The sequence below is a fragment of the Juglans regia genome, chromosome 11 (genome assembly GCF_001411555.2).
Source record: "Juglans regia cultivar Chandler chromosome 11, Walnut 2.0, whole genome shotgun sequence".
In the NCBI taxonomy this organism is placed as follows: Eukaryota; Viridiplantae; Streptophyta; class Magnoliopsida; order Fagales; family Juglandaceae; genus Juglans; species Juglans regia.
In genome coordinates this window covers 25,773,935-25,794,785 of record NC_049911.1, presented here as the reverse complement: position 1 = coordinate 25,794,785, position 20,851 = coordinate 25,773,935, and the positions used below count along the sequence as shown (strand labels likewise).

General features: G+C 35.0%; 1 protein-coding gene across 1 annotated transcript; it reads left to right on the top strand.

Annotated features, from left to right (window-relative positions):
* The first annotated feature begins 425 nt into the window (after positions 1-425).
* Positions 426-5,622, top strand: LOC109007205 (peptidyl-prolyl cis-trans isomerase CYP21-4-like). The gene is made up of 8 exons (XM_018986778.2): positions 426-555; positions 1,190-1,395; positions 2,047-2,080; positions 3,301-3,351; positions 3,527-3,612; positions 4,273-4,410; positions 4,515-4,671; positions 5,147-5,622. The coding sequence occupies exons 2-8, from the start codon at positions 1,244-1,246 to the stop codon at positions 5,231-5,233; spliced, it is 705 nt and encodes a 234-aa protein (XP_018842323.1). The 5' UTR covers positions 426-555; positions 1,190-1,243; the 3' UTR covers positions 5,234-5,622.
* The last annotated feature ends 15,229 nt before the right edge of the window (positions 5,623-20,851 follow it).

Genomic DNA, 20,851 nt, shown 5'->3' with positions numbered 1-20,851 from the left:
ACTTAGTGATATATTAATTTAATAAGAACATGATTATTAACTAACATATAATAAGTAGAATAGTAAAATATGATAAAATTAAATAAATTAATAATTAAATAAATTAAATATTTTTAAAATTAGTAGTTATTTATTACCATATAATGAATAAATGTATAATTTAATATAGAGATTTAATGTGAATAACCAAAACTAAATTTATTTTATATTATTTTATTATTATATAATGAAAAAATAGTTATTCAAATATAGAGATTTATGTGAATGAAATAGTTAAAATTAAATTTTCTCTTATATTCATCAAAATTATCATTTAATTTTGACTAATCTAACGAAAATACTCTAAGGTGTGTTGAGAGTGCGGCTAATGTATAGCGCTGCTCGTCATCTTATCTTACCATCCAAACCGCACCTAAATGACTTGTGGCATTTGGAGAGCAAACGACGTCGGTTACCATTTTGGTGAGCCATTTTCCGAAGGGATCGAATAGAAACTCCCGAGGATACCCAAACTTCGGACTGCGGAGAGAGAGACTCAGAATCTCAGATTCTCAGGTACTTTCCTGTAATTCTCAGCGTTTTCCGATTCCCTTTTTGTCTGGTTTTCTCCTGGTTGTCTCCTGATATTACTAAATCGGTTTACAGCCGCGGAGTTTAGGTTTAACTTGTATGCATGTGTTTGAATTTTGCAAGATCTTAGTTTAAAACCACTCATCAAATTTATTTCAACTATATGATTGGATTTAAATGAAGTTCGAACTTTGATTCAAGCTGGCAAGCTTTCTCTTTTTAGCCATGAGGAAGCTCTTGATTAATTGATTTTTGGAAGTTCTTAGTGGTTGGTTTACATTTGATGCTTCTTAATTTGAATCATAAAACGTTGAAGGCCTTGAATCTCCGATCCACACAGCTGAAGCCGCTCTCTGTAAGCTATACACCAAAGAACTCTGAGTTCCATTCGTTTCAAATCCGCGAGAACAAGTTCTAGAATTTAAGGAACGGAATTCGATTATAATTATAGCAGACCTGGCGCTTTTCATGTTCTGGTCTATAATATCGTCCATGGACAAGCTTTTTATTAAGTAAATTATGCGTAGCTTGTCTCGTGATGAATTGCTATTTTATGTTCTTTTTAGTGTCTTTATTGGCCTCGGTAACCGAGTAATGATTCTTCTATTTTAACGTTTAGGTTTTGTGACTTTTGTGGAATTGGTCACGCTTAGAAGCCGAATCCTGAACCTTAATGGCGAGGATCAAACCTCAAGCTCTGCTACAACAAAGCAAAAAGAAGAAGGGGCCCACTCGAATAAGTGTCACTACCATCATATTGTGCAATTTGATTGTTGTGTTGATCGTGTTTTTCCTGTTTTCTACATACAGGCACTGGAGTCAAAGGTTTGTGTGGTTTATCAATTGTGCTTATACGCACATACATTTTTTTCATGATAAAGGGGGATTCTTTGTTAGAAAATGATGTTCAATTATTTTTTTTAACCTATAAAAAGATTATATCCTGGCACAATATGGAACCTGTAGGAATATATGAAAATATTTGGAAATATTAAGGAAAATTCTATATGGGCCAGGGTTTGAAAAGTAATGCTGGGTTGAAATATGGACCTGCCAAGTTGATTGAACAAGGAACTTTCTGACCGTTATGTTGATTTAACTATGTGGTCAAGTTGAGTGAAATCTTATCGGTGTTTATAATGCTCGGAATTTTATTAATCATATAATTAATCTTCAATTTCAGAATTTTATGTTTGACATGCGGGAATATTTCACATGATTATGGATCATTGACATTATCTCTGATTTAAATTATGGCTTTTGAATAATATAAATTATATAGGATATTTTCACTAATATATTTTTTTTTATAAGGGATATTCTCACTAATATAATTAATGAAGAAGTTCGGAATTGGAAGTTAGCAAATGATTCAGAAGTTTTTGTTTCAGCGAGTTCTGTTTTGTCTGTGTATAGCATTGTAAATATTTGAGATATCTGTTGGATAATAACCTTTACTTGCTGACTTGTATATAGGTCCCAAACAGATAATCACTTCTCAGCTTCTGAGGTATGTCTTATCGATGAGCCTTTTATTAATTCTATAATGGCATTGACAGTTCTTGAGTTATTTTCTTTCTGGATTCTAGTTATTATGGATTAGAAATGTAACTGGCTAAATTGTAGATGTTGCTTAAAGTGCCTGATTTATCTGGTATTTGTATGTGCATCCTTTTGTTATAGGATTTCAATGCTAAGTACAAGCTCAAGCATTTATAATAACTTTTTATACATAGAATGAAGTAATGTCTCTGGTGAAAAAGCAGTGGTTCTACCCCAACACAACACCTAGAGGGGGGGTGAATAGGCGTACTACAATTTTGATGGTCTATTAAAAAATATTGTTAAACAGACAATTAACCAATGAATCAAATCACGCAAATAATTAACACCGCAATTTGGTCACGAAGTGGAAACTCGTTTGAAGAACGTCTTCAAAATCTAAAACTACTCCGGATGTAAGTCATCACCTCAAGTCCAGTATAGAAACTTTAGTTTGTTACAACCAATTTAGAAACACTCACAAAATCTTTGTAGTGGCTAAACCTTGCTTGCAAAACCATGAGTGACCCACTCGATCTCTGCACGCATGTGGTGCCAAAACTCCGACCTTTCTATAGCTTCCCACGAAAAGCTCTCGATCTCTGCATCAACGGCAGTTTTGAAAACCTTCCAGCCAATGAACACATCCACACCAATGGGCTCAACTGTGTTTAATCTTGAGTGTGATATGATGGGGATGTATTTTCCAAGAGAGAATTAACTTTGAATGTGGAAGGGAGTTTTTCTCAAGTGCTCTTAGAAGAGGCTCCGTTTTAGCTCAATTTCTCCACATATTAGAACAAAGCATAAGTTTCATTTTATACCCATCCAGGAATATGACGCTCAAACCCTAGTTTAAGTGAAAATTCTGAACATTTGCTTAAGCTATGTGTCGAGCGTGTGTCAAGCTCATGATATACTTTAGAAGTCGCTCGAGCTCCATGTCGAGTGAGGGTTGAGCGAACTTTTTGTTTGCCTTCTGCTCAAGCACAATGTCGAGCGCCTGTAGAGCGAACTCTTTGTATGGGTTCCGCTTGAGACATTTTGAGCTCACTTTGATCCCTTTTCACTTTAACCCACTTCAACACTTGTTATAACACAATTTTACAAAGGTTTTCACAAGAATGCCAACACATTCATTTTTACATTAACACTCTGTTTCTGAATCTGTTCTTTAATTTGCTGTAGGATGGGAATGCCTTTGTGGATGCAAAAAAAGCTGATGTCCCTGGATATGCTGTAGGTTCTCCATTTTGTCTCAGAAATCTACCCTTTGATATGTTGCAATTTAGATATGAGCGACAAGAAGCCATTGCTTTATCAAAAGTCAAATATTGCATTGGTTAACTTCTGAATAAAAAAGGCAAATATTTTCATACATAATATAAATTGTAATTTTTTTCTTTTCCAATAGGTTTTGAATACCTCAAAAGGGTCTATAACTGCGGAACTTTTCAAGGAAAGTTCTCCTGAAGTTGTTGATGAATTCATTGACTTATGGTGAGTAATCAAGTAACCAATGCACAGGCTTGGGTTGCTACATTCTTAATTTATACTTTTCATAAATCTCCTTTCACATCCTCTATTCGTATCATTAACTAGCACATTAGTCAGACATTATGCATATGCACAATATCATTAAAGTAGGCAGCAGTGCCTATCATAGTCAGTACACAATGATGATGGTTGTGGAGGTCTCTTCTTTATTTCTGGTTTTTTGGGTGGGTCATTGAGATGAAAATGAGAGTGTTGTATGGATAGATAACTACCACCATAGAATAATACTGAAAAGTCATTGAGTTATTGGAAGTTCCATGTATCAAACAGTTCATCAGAACCATCTACGTGGTAGTTGAAAGCTGTTAGTTGAATCAATTACCTATGAATTGGGTTCACATAGGGTTCAAACGGAGGCATTATAGTAAAATCTAGGAGAAACATCTATGATAACTAACTAGACATAATTATTAAGTAATCTTTTCATGTCAAATTTGTAAGTGTCTAAAATGTTGTTTACATCATCTTCTCGTACAGAAAGTATTTTATCTTGCTTGTGCTTGATGCACGTCTGCTATGCTACCTCCTGCAGGCGTTTGCTGAGGCAGGATACATGTTCTTCATGACAAGTTTTACTGAATCTGAACGAAATTGGTTTTGCAGTCAAAAAGGGCACTTCAAGGGGATGCTTTTTAACCGTGTTATAAAACACTATGTCATTCAAGCAGGGACTGCTCAAGGGTTAGGAGCTACTGAAGATTGGACTCTGAGGGGAAAGCATTACAATCAGCTCGCCATGAGGTTGACAGCTATTTGTGAGAAGAAAAGAAAAAGATTTGATGCTTTTATACTATGTCGTATTTTGGCCGCATCTGATATGTGACGATTGTAATGTTTATAAACAGTCTGAATTTGAAACATGAGGCATTCATGCTTGGAACTTCCAAGGGTAAGCGCAATGACAAAGGATTTGAGCTTTTCATCACAACTGCACCAATCCCAAATTTAAACGAGCAACTTCTTGTATTTGGGCAGGTCGTCAAGGGACAGGAAGTTGTTCAGGTAACAAACAACTTTGGTTTCTTCTAATTGTTAGTGTCTTGTTTGTTCTGTAGTTAGTTAGATGCTAGTGATTAGCATTGCCAATTAGGACTTCTTCTAGACGTGAGTTAAGAACATATTTTGATACCTTAATATATATATATATATATCTCTATATACACACACATATATATGTATATATATACACTGACCTTTTGGACATACTATTGCCATACTACACTGCACCATCTGGTCTATGTTTCCAGACGTGGCATGGATGAATGCTGTTTGACTTGGTGATTTTCTTTATGGTAATATTGCAGAAGTGCCTTCAGTAGCCGTGTCAATTCATATTCTATTTAAAGTCTTTGTTCTTGAAATTGTAAAGATGATTCGAGCATCTCATTTATCGTTTTACTTATTTCCATTGGCACCCACAGTTCTTACGGTTACAATTATAATAACTTTGGGTTGCTTCATACATTGTTGTACCCAGGAAATTGAGGAGGTGGATACAGATGAAAACTATCGACCTAAATCTTCTATCAGCATCATCAACGTGAGTCTGAGACAGAAAATATGAAAAAGTTTCCTTGCTCATTAAAGAGCATGTAGCTCTGCTCCCTGAAGGAATTCTCCACTCGGGGTCATCGCTGAAGATTTAAACCATGATGCTGCTCTTTAAACGTAACTTGCTTTGAAGGGTTGATAGATATACACTATTCAGCTCTGTATTAGAAGTTTGATGTAATTTTTTACACGGGTGAATGAGATTAGAGTAGCTTTCTGTAATTTTCAGAATGACGTATAGCGGAGTGTTTCTCCTTTTGTTTGTTTTTTTTTTTTTTTGTCTTAGTTTTGGGATTGGTGGTTTGATTATACTTGTATTTTTTTTTATATATATATTTTAAGCCCCTTTGTAAGAAATATTTTTTTAGTTGGCTGGCAGAAACTGAACAGCTTAGCAATGTTCTCAATGTAGTTCTTCATTGAAGTTGGAAGTATATGAAATCAAAGATAATGAATGATACTCTCTTCCATTTGCATTTTTCTGTGGTCCAAATATCTGCGATAGAAGTCCGTCCATTGCTTCTACCAGTGGAACCAGAAGCCTGGAACTAGAACTTATTATTATATGTACAAGCAGGGACACATTATTATAGTTAATTGAAGAGCAGACAGTTTTGGCTTGAGACTTCCTACAATTCTAGGACCCAAACTCCTCCGTACTTGGGATCTGCCTATTTCCATGGATAAACTTCTCGACTGCCTAGAACAAAAAAAAAATCTAGGACCCAAACATTTTCTACAATTCTTTTTTCTTTATATTTTTTACAATTCGAATAGACACATTTCTCATTATATTAAATAAAGATCCCAACATAAAATATAATAAGATTTACTTGCTGCATTTAAGGCTCAAGTGGTAAAGGCCTTGAGCTTGGGGGTATGCTTCCCCAGGTCCAAGTTTCAAATTTCTTTGGGTGCAAACAATCTCTAGGGGTCACACCTTCCGGTGAAAAGTCAGCGATTTAACCAGTTTTGTGTAGGAAAACTTTCGAGAGTGCGATGCACGGGACCGAGGTTTACTTTGAAATGGTGGGTCTGAAGGGTTCTGCCTTGGAGAGGTTCCCCGACATTAAAAAAAAAAAGGTAAAAAATCTAGAGCAAGATTCATAATTACTTTGCACGTGCTCAGATTTTGAGCCCATGCTTCCAGAGTTGGATTGGGTCTATTTTTGCTTTAACTCAAGAAATACCGATTTTTTTCAAGGAAAGAAATACCGGGTTCTGGTTAATTACTTAACCCAATAAATAAATGGGTCCTTCTGTATATTTGTTAATTTTACTCGCCGTTCTCTTTGTTCAGGAATTTCAGCTCTAGGTCTACAGCAACTAACGAAGAGGGCAAAGGAGGGTAAGAGAGAGAAGTAGCAGATGATGGTGGAAACAAAATTCATATGCAACTCATGCTTATGCTTTTCGTCTTCATGGAACCGGTAGCGTTACTAAGCCTCCGTTTGGATAGTGAGATGAGATGAGATGATTTTAGATAAAAGTTAAAAGTTGAATAAAATATTACTAGTGTAAAGGACATGTTTTACACCATCAACCACACGGATCACCTGCAACAAATAAAGGGACGGCACTGGTTGCCTTGGGGACACTCTGATGCCTAAGTCAGTTATAGTATAAGAGTAAATGTATGTAAAGATTAAGTCTAGTTCAAGTCCATTATTTGTTACCTCTTGTAGGATATTTATAGAAGTTATTTCCTTAGAGTGATAGAGTCTAATTTGTCTTGTGAAGCATTTTCCTTTTAGGAGTTTGAGTCATCTCCCTCTTAGGAGTCTGAGTCTCTTATTGGCTTTATCTCTTAGCTAAAATTGTGGAGGCTCAAATATCTCTTCCAGTTACCCTGCTAATTTTTTTTGTGCTGGCACAGGGGAAATTAAATACGTTGCATTCTCTCTACTTGCCTTTTACCTTGCTAGCTCGTGGGTGCTTGCTTGCTTTTGTTTTCCCCTACCCCGCCGAGGATCCATGCTACTTAGTGCGTGTAGGTGTCTTCACTTCCTTTTGGTTAGCTAAAAATTGGCTAAACCGTGAACGAGACTCGACCTTTGGTGGCTTGACCTTTTGGTTGTTTTGGAAATCTTCAAGTCAACCGTGATGGAGGTAACCTGCAGAAAAAGCAATTCTAGTAGCTGTGTTCGATGATCATTTTTTATTTTCGGTGGCCTTAGAGGATTTCGCCTCTTGTTGTGATTTTTTATTGGACTTTTTCCATTTTGATGTGGATGTAAGAGTTTGAATATTTGTGTGAATGTTTGTCTGAGAGATTTGTTTATTATCGGCGAAGAGTGATTGTTTTTGTTTATTGATTTTTTATGTGTATTTTTGTGATTGTTTTTGCTTTTGTTGGTAGTAGTGGATTTCTTGCCATTTGGTGTAAATTATTGTTGTGTTCTTGTTTTGTTGTTGGTGTTTGCTGGTAGTAACCCGTGCTTAAGTGGCCAGGGAGTCTATCGTCTCCCTGAATCCACATTAGGCGGTTGTTGAGCCCGTCGACTCGTTTCTGAAGGAAACTCGCGCGAGGCGGCTGTGGAGCTCGGTGGCTCATTCCAGAAGGTAACTCGCTGGCGGCGATTGTGGCGTGAGTGTAAACACTCAGCGCTTGCTGGTGATGTTTAGAACGAGGGTCGTGGGGTCTACCGACCTCCACGCCCTTTCTGGTTGCACCGCGAGTATGTAACTCGACTTTCGGTGGCTAACTTTGGAGAGGGTCATGTGGTCTTTTGACCTCCACGCCCGCTCGATGGTCTTCTGATCTCCACGCCCGTTCGTTGGATAACTTTGGAGAAAGTCATGTGGTCTTCTGACCTCCACGCTTGTTTGTTTGCATCACGAGTGTGGCACTTGTCTTTTGGTGGCTAACTTTGGAGAGGGTCGTATGGTCTTCTGAACTCTACGCCTGTTCGATGGCAAACTTTGGAGAGGGTCGTGTGGTCTTTTGACCTCCATGCCCGTTCGATGGCGAACTTTGGAGAGGGTCGTGTGGTCTTCTGACCTCCACACCCGTTCGTTGGAGAACTTTGGAGAGGGTCGTGTGGTTTTCTGACCTCCATGCCCATTTGTTTGCATCGCAATTGTGTCACTCGTCTTTTGGTGGCTAACTTTGGAGAGGATCGTGTGGTCTTCTAACTTCCTCGCCTTTTCGTTTGCACCGTGACTTTGTCACTCGTCTTTTGGTGGCTAACTTTGGAGAGGGTCGTGTAGTCTTCTGACCTCCACGCCCGTTTGATGATGAACTTTGGAGAGGGTCGTGTGGTCTTTTGACCTCCACAGTCGTTCATTGGCAAACTTTGGAGAGGGTCATGTGATCTTCTGACCTTCATGCTTGTTCGTTTGCACCGCGGGTGTGTCACTTGTCTTTTGGTGGCTAACTTTGGAGAGGGTCATGTGATCTTCTGACCTCCATGCCCGTTTGTTTGTACCGCGTTCTGAGAAGTTCTCACAAAAAACAAAATAGGTAAGTGTAATACAATTTACAATTTGAGATTTGCAAACCTGAGTTATCTCGTTAATTTGTGATGAAAGCTGGTGATACATGGGTGATGCTCACAGGTAGCCATGCCTTGGCAAGGGTAGTGACAGAACCACATATGCTTTCCCTGGAGACCTTGGTCTTGTTGCACGGTGACAATGTCGATTTTGCTGCTTGCCGAGAGGCGTTGGTCTGGTTACTCGCTAAGTGGCGCGGGTCTTGTTACCCGCCGAGGGGCATGGGTCTTGTTTCCCGCCAAGTGGCGCGGGTCTTGTTGCCCGCCAATGGGTGCTGCCCGTCATGAATGCAACTAGCAACCGGGAGATATTGTTTGCACTTGTGTGACTTTTGTGATGTGTTGTTCGCCATGGGAGTGGCAAGATACACTACAGTTGTGTTGGCTGCGGCATTCTAGTGGAGTTATGGTTTCAATCTGTTGGGTGCAGTGGATCTTTCCAAAGTTCGTGGGTACATGGCTCCGATATGCAATAGTTGCCAATATTGTGCGTCACATGCACATTGCATGTTTTACGTGGGACATGCATGTACGTGTATTTTGGCCAGTAGGGCATGCATGTACGTGTAGTGTACGACATGTATCTGCTCTATTCCTCTCATATTTTTCCATTATTTCACATATGTTAGTAAAATAAATATAAAAGGGAAAAAAAGTAGAAAAATTTATCTAAACTTTCGTTGATGATCTAGTGATCGTAGTGGCGAGAACTGCTGGTGAGGAGTTTCAGTGGAATTATGGCGACAAGTACTGTTAGCAAGGAAACTCACTATGGCGAGGGAACATATGATTGGTAGCAACTTCGTGGCGAGTAAACGTTCACAGCGACAGAAGCACACAGTGAGTTATACGGTGGTTGACGGCTGGACCTTTACAGCGAGCTACAGTCGTGAGCTTCCGTGGTGCACATCGGTGAGAACAGAGAGGGACTTTGGCAAGCAACACTGTGTGGGTGGTGACCTCCTTCCTGGCAACAGCTCCACTCTTTTCTCGACTTTCTATGGTAGCAAGGAAACAAAGAGAAGCTCCTACTGGTGGCTTCATCTGGTTGGTTAGTTGGGAAGCCGGACTTACGTGGCACCACACATAGAGGTGGCAGGCTGCACGTTGCCATGCACGGTGATCCTTGCAGGGGGCCATGCAGGTGCACTGGGCCATGCACATTACGTGCTTGGACGTACCCCATGTTGTTTGATGGTTGCGAGAGCCACCATGGCGGCAACAGAGGACGTCGAAGGTTCGCGACGTGGCCATGGGTGGTAAGCTTTGGTGATGGTGGTGAGTAGAAAATGGCGACGGCAAAAAGTGTCATGGTCTGGAACAATCTTGCCGGTGGCAGAAAGTGCCGATGGGTCTAAGTTGTGGCCTCCGTGGGCTGTGTGTAACAAGTGGACCTTCGGCAGCTGGTTGCTCTCTGCCCACAACGCACACAGGGGTCCGATCTGGTGGCTTATCGACGAAAGTCTTCGCCGTCGTTGTATCTCCGCCGTCGTTGCATCACCGGTGGATTACCGGCCAGTAGACAGTGGCTGCAGGTTCCGCCTGGTGGAGGAACTAGGTGCATGTCGTGCATCCCTTATGTGTATTACGCATGGCACGTAGTGCATGCTGCACGTGCAGTATACTTCTTTTGTTCTCCCTCTATTATTTTTTACCCTTCCTGCAGTGTTAGGAAAATAAATAATCGGAAATAACAAAGTTAAAGAGATCTTATATGGTCTTTGGAGATGATCTTGTGAATCATGGAATTCCCCTACTCTCCTTTCCGGCATTAAGAAATCTCGATTTGCGTGTGATCGCATAGTAGTTGGCATGTGAAAATCATGTTGAAATATGTAAAGATCCCATAGACAGCGCTATTGTAAATGATGTGTTTCACACCACTAACCACACGGATCACCTGCAACAAATAAAGGGACGGCACTAGTTGCCCTGGGGACACTCTCATGCCTAAGTCAGTAATAGTATAAGAGTAAATGTATGTAAAGATCAAGTCTAGTTCAAGTCCATTATTTGTTACCTCCTGTAGGATATTTATAGAAGTTATTTCTTTGGAGTGATAGAGTCCAATTTGCCTTGTGAAGCATTTTCCTTTTAGGAGTCTGAGTCTATCTCTTATTAGGAGTTTGAGTCATCTCCCTCTTAAGAGTCTGAGTCCCTTCTTGACTTTATCTTTTAGCTAAAATTGTTGGGGCTCAAAAATCCATTCCAATTAGAATATTATTTTTTGTTATTATTATTGTTTTGGTATTTGGAAAAATTGAATTATTTATTGTATTTTGTGTGGAAATTTAAAAAAATTGTAATGATGATATAAGATGAGATGATTTCTCAATCCAAATGGGGCCTAAATGTACTATTTTTCTTACTGATCTGAAGGTTTTATTTCATGTTCGAACTTGTTTTCCTGCTCGTACTTGGTCCATTTTTACTTGTGGGAGTAGTTTCGATACGGAAATCCCAAACCAACTCTCCAAATTCGTGAGAATCTAGTGCAGTAATTATTGTGGCTTGAGTAATATTGATGTCTTTGCCCCGTCGATGGCAGGTCTCCATTGTTTGCTAGCGCGATTGCAATAATGAAGTTTTATTGACCGTGATTGCTCTATATAATCTTCAAAATTATTATAATTTCTTTCGCCATTAATTGCTTATGCCATTTGAAGCATTTATGTTGGGAGATGTTTAATGATAATAAATTGTGTAAAATTGGTGAAATTGAAGTCATGGATAAAGGAAATAGTGAATTGGATTTGCACTAAGTTGACAAGAGGTTATCATCTACAATTATTCGTCATAAGAGAAATATTTTAGCCACAAAGAAATTCTATAAAAAGTAAACTCATAAACTGATGTGGTATGCTAGATTGTAAAATTATTTTTTATTAATAAGCAGATCTAACATATTATACAAAATCATATCAATTTGTGAGTTTACTTTTATAAGATCTATTTGTAGCTATAGCACTTTTCTCGTCTTAAACTATTCTCTAGTTTACGATTGGTGTATCTTGTGAAAATGTGGTCTCATCATTATGGATTGGTGTTTCTTGTATAAGAAAAATGGAGAATCCATGGATCATCTTTTGTTATATTGTAAGATGACTCGATTCTTGTGGAATGAGATCTTTTGTATCCTTCACTGGTGCTTAGTAGAACTTAGGCATTTTCTGTGTATACTTCTTGGATACTTGGGTTATGACTATTCCTATCAATAAAGTTTTACTTTGACTTGTAAAAGAAAATGAATAAAAGGTCTTGTAGAGAAGAAACAGTACATGAAGCAATTGAGATGCTGAATAATATAATGACAATGGTTCAAGCACAATTGATAGTGGCAGCAAGGCATCATGGGCAATGAAAACTCAGCAACTAATGGCTTTATGGCCATGTTTGTCAACTTATTTCATTTATTTTTTTTCATTTGTATTTTCAAACATAATTCTATAAATGTATGTTTGTGGCATCAATTTCCATTTCATTAGAGGCAAGGTGATCACTTGTTGCTATCCTATTAGGGTTGTTTTTCCGATTAGTGGGTACATTGTTCATGCTTGTAAGCACATGTAATTTGGATTTGTTAATAAAGATCTTACTTTTTTTATTTACTAATGATGTAGAGTACTTTTTAAGATTAATTATGTTTAATCCATACATAATCAACGGATCTACCTCTCATTTTGTGTGCCAGATGCTTACTGTTTTTAAACAAAAACTTGTATAGTAGTTTATCACATGTTTGAAGTAAATAAAAACATCTAAAGTAAGTTATAACTTGTTCCCAATTTGAATGGATGTTTTGGACAAGGTTAATTTATCTTTCTCATTGATGTTTCTTCTTGCTTGGTGGTTACTAGTAATAAGTTGAATATTGTTGTTTAACCTAGAGTTTGGTCATTGGTGACAGACATTATTAGAAAGAGAAGTGTAACAAGAGATCTCACAAAATATAGTTCACAAATTTATGGAATTCGCAAGCTTTGGTTGGCGTAGTTGTCTCAAGAGGCGCCATTATCATCGTAATTCATATTATCAAGGTTGGCATCTCCATTTGCCAACCTTGTAGTTGTTATGGGGGTGAGAGGAGGCAGTGGAGGAGGCAAGGACGTAGAGTCACTGAGGTGGTTGAGAGCGCTTGAAGTTGAAGTTGTAGGCGATTTAGTAGTTGATGCCAAAGTCTTCGAACCCAAACTTTTGTTTGGACATGATTTGTTTATGAATTTGTACAGCTCAAGCTCTGCTATAAGAGGAGGTCGGTTTATTTAGGTTATTGCGGTGTATGACGGAAGTCGACACTACAAAAGTGAGATTGGGAAAATCCCACACATAGGTTGTTGTGTTGAATGGGTGGGTTATTTTTAGATCCCCTTTTTTGTTGCGTCTGACAAATAAACGACAAAAAAATTACATTTAACCATCATCAAAAGATGACAATTCAAGTTCATGGATTTTGTTCGTGTCTTGTTAGGTCATGAATATTTGAGTATATGGATCAATATGAACTCGACCCATTTAGGTAAATAGGTCAAGACTCTAAAATCTTTACATGACTTGTATAAATAATGCGTGACACAACATATTTAATTAAATGGGTTATTCTAAACACGATAAATTTCAACCCATGCCATAACTGTATAAATAATTCACAACTACATTTAGATTTATGATAAAATATTTTATAATAAATATCTAAACCAATAATACATAAGAAATTTAATATCCAAAAAATAAAATTGAAATGGATATTAACAAAAAAAAAAAGTTTAATAATTGGAGATATTAAGTAGTCAGATACTAATATTAATATTATGTCTTAAAAATAACAAATACATATAAAACTAAACATTTATAAGATTTGAAAATATAATTTGTTTTGGTTATATGGGTTGACTTCAAGTTGACCTTCAATTGATTCATTTATTAATCATATTTTATTTAGTCACTCAATTTAACTTTTAACTCACTTATATTAAATTGAAACCTGCTTATTTCATATCGTGTTCATGTTAAATTCATGGGTCGTATTATATATTGCCATAATTTTATAATCCAATTTAACCAAAGAGTAATGTTGGATATAAACTTCAAATTTAGGGCGTTCATCAATTGTGCAAGTTCTTTAAAAAAAAGTGAAATACACGTTGATCTTATTTTTTTCTAAAATGGCTTACACTCACAAATCATTTACTCTTTTCCCTTAACCAAATTTAAACGCTATTAGGATGATAGAATGCTTTGTAGTAGAATTTGAATCTAGCTTTTATTACGATAACAGTATGATATATAGCTGAAATTGAATAAACTTGTATTAACCAAACCATGTCTGCTCAGAGCATTAGTAGCGGCCTAGTCAAAATTAAATTTTGGCCAAACTATAGCTAAGTTGCTTAAAAACCTCCTACACAACTCAACAAATGTACAGTAAATTTGGCCTTTTCCTTTTTTATTGGTCAATTTGATCAGCCCAAATGGTTGGCCAAATAATTTTCTTTGCATAAAAAATTCATGATTTTGCTTATAATAATGAATCATGTCACAACATTTGGCTAATTTTGCTTCTAATAAATAGATTATAGATCATTACCTTTTTAAAACGGTCTTATGCAGAACTTTGCTAGTTATCTCAAAAACAAGATTGAGTGTTTTTCCAGAATGTGGTCCATTAATTAGCCTTTTAAAAAAAAATGAAAACCGAAACAAAATTAAAAAATTCTTGGAGCTCTTTCAAGTGGATCCTTCCATATCAAATATTTTTTCTATATTGCAGTCTTGATCAATTCATCTAATAATTAATAATTAGAAGATGTTATGTTTTATAGTGAAAGAATATGACCGTTATAAAACCAAATCGTTAGAAAATTATATATGTTGGAATAATATGATGGTTAGAAAATTAATGTGTACTTTTTTAACAATGAATAAATATTCAAATTACAATTAGAATTAAAATAAATAAAAATGTCAAAATCAATATTTTAATAGAATAGTGATAGATTTAGAGAGTTTGTTATTTGGTATTGTTGAAAAGTTATTAGCTAAATTTATAAAAATTTATAAAAGTGAATTTTCTAATCAAATTTTGATCAAACTTTGGCTAGGTCACTACTAATGCTCTGACAAGTCAAATGTTGATTGAAGAAAGTACTACTGTATATATATACCCAGGAATTGAGGTTTGCTTGGTAAATATACTTTTAATAAGAAATAACAAAAGAAGGTTTTTAACATAAACTTGTATTTAAGATATTTTTAGCATAATCGCAGTATAAATATTTTATCCCGTGAAACTATAGACTTTTATAATACTATCAAATCACACAAATTAAATAAATTGTCGACTTTTTATTAAGGGGAGACAACCTTTCATGTGAAATGATCTTATACACAAGTAGGGGATAAATAATAATAAAAAAAAAAATTCAAATCCATTTTTCTATTAAAATATCAAAACAATATCCCTTGCCCTCATACCATTTTTTTAAAAAAATTTTAAAATACATAAAAAGAGAAAGTTCAAGTTTGCGATATGTATTATGTAGTGTATAATCTTATAATGTTTAATGTTATAAAGAAAAGAAATCACACCTAGGATATATACTATATACATTTAATTTAATGTATCATCTCATCCTTAATATCCAAAGAGGTTAAGCCACTTTAAAGAATCCCAATTAAGAATATTACATTTGTTTTCATAATTATTCTCAACTCAATTCATCTTATGTAATCATTACAATTTTTTTTAAATTTTTACATAAAATAAAATAAATAATTTAACTTTTTTAAATCTTAAAATAAAAATAATATTAAAAAAATATATTATAATAATATTTTATTTAAATTTAAATTTTAATCTTAATTCATCTGTAAAAACAAATGAAGCCTGTTAAACCAAATATGCTAATAAGTCGAGAGTTGACCAAAGAGATTATTATGTAGTGTAATGATAGTCACAAATCACTTTTCACAATTATATTTTAAAATGAAGATATTTTATAAAGTGATATTATTTTTATAATATATTTTAATTATAAAAATGTCACTCATTTTAAAATATAATTGCATAAAATGTTGTTGATATTTTTTAGTAAAAAATAACAAAAAAAAAGGTTAATTTTTTAATGATGAGAAATTTTGGAGACTGAGCATACGCATCATTCTTTATTTTATTTTATTTTTGGATTAAACTTTAGACTTGTACATAGCATCTAATCAAGTGAATAAGTAAAATTTTGACTTTTCTTTAATGGGACGCGATCTCAACAAGGTGATCTTTATGCATAAGTATGAGATAAATAAAAGAGAATAAAAGTCAAAATTTTCTATTAAAATACCGAAACTACAACCTCATCCCCTCAAACCAAAATTTAATATATATATATAAAGCGAGTTTGAATTTGTTATAAATAGTGTACAATGTTTGATATCATCTAAATAATAATAATAATAATAATATATAGAGCAAATTTCATGTATCCATCTCTTACCCATTCTAAAACTTAAACCACTTTAAATAATTCCACTTAATTAGAATATTACCCTAAATATTATTTGAATTTTAAAAACAAAAAGCATGTAGAAATATACCAATAATAGATGAATTTGAATTGTTGCCTAGCTACCTAGATTCCTATTAAGCACCTAGTGATGCGGGGCACCCTCTCCCCGCCCGGTGGGGTTGAAACCGCACCCCGCTCAACCTAATGACCTATTGGGTCTATAAATTTTTTTTTTTTATCTAAAATTTCTTTTAGATCCAAATCATAATATAATTTAAATTTATACATTAAAAAATATAAACTAATTAGAGTTGTATTTTGGATTATCTTGACCTTTTAGGTCAATTTTTATATAGGAGACCAATACAATACAATAGTTATACGTAAGCAATGTGAGACTTACTACAATCCATTAACTTGAATTCAACTGAAGGTTTTTAACAAATTATATATTTCTATATACAATATATTTATATAAATAGTAAAAATATATATTTTTTATACTAAATATGAGAGGGATGCAGAACGGGGTGTGGGGCGGGGCCCTGCTAGGATTAGCCCGCCCCCCACCCCCGCTAGAGGTTTTCCATGCGGGATGGGGCGAATAGGGGCTGGGTAGCAGGGGACGAGCTCCCTTTGGCCACCCCTGTAAGCACCCCCCTCCCAAACCAAAAAGATAAAAAAAAGGTGTTGGTTCTATCTATCATGGTCACGTGGGACATAGCTTAGCCAGAATTTATTATTGACAAACAGTCCATTATCCACATTAGTGGTTGGCGTTACATATTGAAGCTGTGTATTACTATTGCAATATTAATCACTTTTAAGACTTTAGTCAAGGCCTGGGGGTGCTATTGGATTTCGACGACCCTTCAAAATCAAATGATAGTGATACTGCCTGCCTCCAAGGTTCATGGTCACGCCTCCAGCCACGTCCTCCTTCCTTCATGCACTCCCCATCTTAATTTCTAAAACATCTTTGCGTAAAAGTTAGGTTTCATAACTAATTAAAGCTTCAGTACTTCATGATGTCTAACATCGATGTTGTGGCCGCCGGTGTGGACTTGGGACGTTATTGCTTAATTAGATGTTGTTGTGATATATATATATATATATATATATATATATTTAATTATATATCTTGGTTTGGTTATAACAGTACTGAATAGTCTAACCCTAACTGAGAATTGAGGTATGACCATCTTATATTTGCAAATATTTTCTTTTTCTATTGAAAATGTTAGCAGAGTAACGTTTTTTATTTTTAATATCCAAATAGAGGCACATATGTATGGAATATATGATTAGAGTATGCACTCATAATATTATATTTTCTATATGCTATTTGCCAACCAAACATTTTTATGTGTCACTATTTTCTATTATATCCCTATTTATCTAACTATGTTTACTTGTATTGAAATTTGGTTAAATAGTTCCTAAGATTTATGTTTGAATTATAGAGTTTAGAGTGTAAGAGATAGACACAAAAAATGAATTCTATAATATTATTATATTTCATTATAAATCTAGTATCTTTTGATTTAGGTTTTACGGCCCGAAAATAAATTTTAATTTTTTTATTATTACTTTTATAACGGTGGAACCACTCCACGGCATAGCTCTTAGGACTCATTCATGGAATCTAAACTTCTGGGGATACCAGCACAACCACCGCCGTGACCTCCCGACTTAATTTTAAAACAATCTTAATCTTTTAAAAACTTAACCTATTCCACTATTCTAGTATATGAATTCTTCTATCCAATTGCCTACATAAAACACCACTGTTGTTTTATTTTTATTTTTAATTCTAATTGAGTTCTTCTACTCATCATCTATACACCACATATTTTTTAAGAGAAAAAAAAATATGTGTGTGGTATATGAATAATGAGTAGAATTATTATTCGTATATATCATCCAAAATATGGAATGTGAAATATAATCCAAGCTAATACTCCATTATTTAAATTGCTACTAATGAATAATTGAAGGAAATAATTAAAATGAAAAAAATAACCTTTTAACGAAAGGAAGATGATAATTTTATAACTATTTTACAACTAAATTATAACTCTGCATGAAATGTATAGTAGATTTGTAATATTAAAATTTGTTTTTAATAGAGTGATATGATTTTATTGATTGTTTAAAGATGAGTTGCAAAAACATTATATGCTTATTGTTATTCTTAACAAAAAAAGAAATGATTTGTACAAATTTCGTGCATGTCTTGTAAAAAGGTGGATCTCACATTAAAAAAGTATTACAAAAATATTTTTTTTAGTGAGATTCACTTTTTATAAAGAAATTGTATAAAATTTGTCTATTTATAATTGGAAAACACTACTCCCACCTATAAAATCTATGGAAAAAAGCCATCAATTGATTCTATTTTTTTACTTAATAGTTAGAAGTGTTTTTTAATGAGTTTATGATTTTTTTTTATTTTTTAAAATGTTTAAAGTGTTTAAAAAAAATGTTTAAAAAAGGCAAAAAAAAAAAAAAGTCTTGTCGTTCGGTGAGATTCTTTGTGGGTGTAGCATCACCTTTTAGGGCTGGTTTGGATTCAGAGATGAGATGAGATGATTTTAGATGAAAGATAAAAGTTGGAAAAAATATTGTTAGAATATTATTGTTTTTAGATTTGAAAAAATTGAATTGAGATTTAGAAAAGTTGAATTGTTTTATTATATTTTGTATGAAAATTTAAAAAATTTATAATAATAAAATGAGATACAATACTTTCTAAATCTAAACGGGATCGTAATATCTATACCTAGTAGGCCTGAACAAAAAGCCCATGAACCCGACCCGAAAACCCGACTTGTTTGCGCATAACATCTGTACTGGAGTTAGCCGACTCGTTTCATTCTTTTTCCGGGTATTACCCATTACTCGTTTTAAAAACTCAAAACTCTCTCTCACGTCAAAACCTCTGCCCGTCTCTCACAACTTTGAAGCTCTCCTACTCTCACTCTCTCACTCTCTCTCTCTCTCTCAACTCCTGCTTTCTCTCGCAACTCACTCTCTCTTGCAACTCGCAGCTTGCACTCAGTCACTCTACAACCATTGAAGGTAAGGTTACTATGGCCTGTGGGTGTTTTTGGTTTCTGTGGGTGTTTATTCCAGGATTGGTTTTCATTTTTTTTGTCTACTTGTTTGAGTTTTTAGATTTCCTTATCTCTTGTTTTTTGATCGATTTGTTTGGGATTTTGTTCACGGTGTGGCTGGTTTTTGAGTATTTCACTTATTTCCTCAAACTGTTCAGAGTGCCTAATCGACACCTCAGAGTCAAAATGCAAATGCTTATTGAGAGTTTAGTTTTGTTGGACCCATTTGGGAGTGTTGGTTTTTGAGAAATGAAATTGGTCCTTAACTGTTCATTAAATGTTGAGGACAATACAAATGTTACTCCCATGGCTGTACTGTACTGTGTTCTCTAGTCTGAAAAGCAGTATTTTTCCTTCTCTGGTCTGGAATGTAAAATGAAACATTGACATTTTATGTAGAGTATCAAAATAAACTAACAAGCATACCACTCCTTGAACATCTAGAATTGTTGTGCTCGAGGTTAAGAGATTCATACAATAGTTAGCAACATATACATGAATGATAGATAATGTAATGATCTTAGATTATTCTTGAGCATGGCTCAAAATCATGTATTTGGGTTCTTATTTCCACTTCAGATTTAAAAATCTTTATAAATTTGTCAGTGTCTTGTATTGAAAGAAATCAATAGTTTATGGAAGTAGTAAACACTAGATAAAGTCATCAAACTGCCCTAAAAACTACACGAACATAAAGAACCGAATTAAATTAAATCAAGCATATTGCATTCATGAGAGATCTTCATTCTCATCATTGACTGCATTAATGATGGCCTGGGCATCCCGTTTGAAAATCACCTTATTAAATATGTCGAGTGTGATAAATATTAGTGAATCTCTCACATCAGTTTAACATTTTACAATAGAAATTAAATTGGGACATTCTTTTTACAACTTTGCTATGTACAACCGTCATTTGCAACCGTGGTGCAACCGACTGACATAGTTGGTCCCACTTTTTCTTTTTCTTTTTTCCCGTCTTTCTTCCTCCCTCTTTCTTTCCATAATTATGTTTACAGGCTGTAACATAATTTATCTCAAATTGCAGTTGAACCTTATGGAACATAGTGGTGCTATGCCTTCATCTGGGTCTGAATCAATGCCCAATGTGATTCGTTTGGATAGCACTCTACCTCCAACTTTGGATAGCTCTCTCCCAACAACTAGTCCTCAAGTTTGCCTTCCCATCACAAGAAAACGAGGCAGATCAAATGTATGGCAACACTTTACGAGAATTGAGGATGTCGAGGATCCAAATGAGCCCAAAGCCTCATGCAATTATTGTGGTAAAATTTTATTATGTCATCCTAAAAAACAAGGTACTTCATCCTTTAATGCTAGTGGAGTTGGAAGGGATAACCCCCAATAAAAAATGACCGGGACTAGGAAGATGGGGGTGGATGGTACAACTATCAATCCTAGTGTTGGACTTGCTAAGTACAATGAACAGAAAATAAGATCGGCGGTAGCTAAAATGATAATCATGGACGGGCTACCGTTTAGATTTGTAGAAAAACAAGGT

Bases quoted from the DNA above. Each gene is read 5' to 3' on its own strand.
- LOC109007205 (XM_018986778.2), top strand. From the start codon at position 1,244: ATGGCGAGGATCAAACCTCAAGCTCTGCTACAACAAAGCAAAAAGAAG. The intron at 2,081-3,300 runs GTATGTCTTATC...AATTTGCTGTAG, and splicing joins ATCACTTCTCAGCTTCTGAG to GATGGGAATGCCTTTGTGGA. The intron at 3,613-4,272 runs GTGAGTAATCAA...TTGGTTTTGCAG, and splicing joins GATGAATTCATTGACTTATG to TCAAAAAGGGCACTTCAAGG.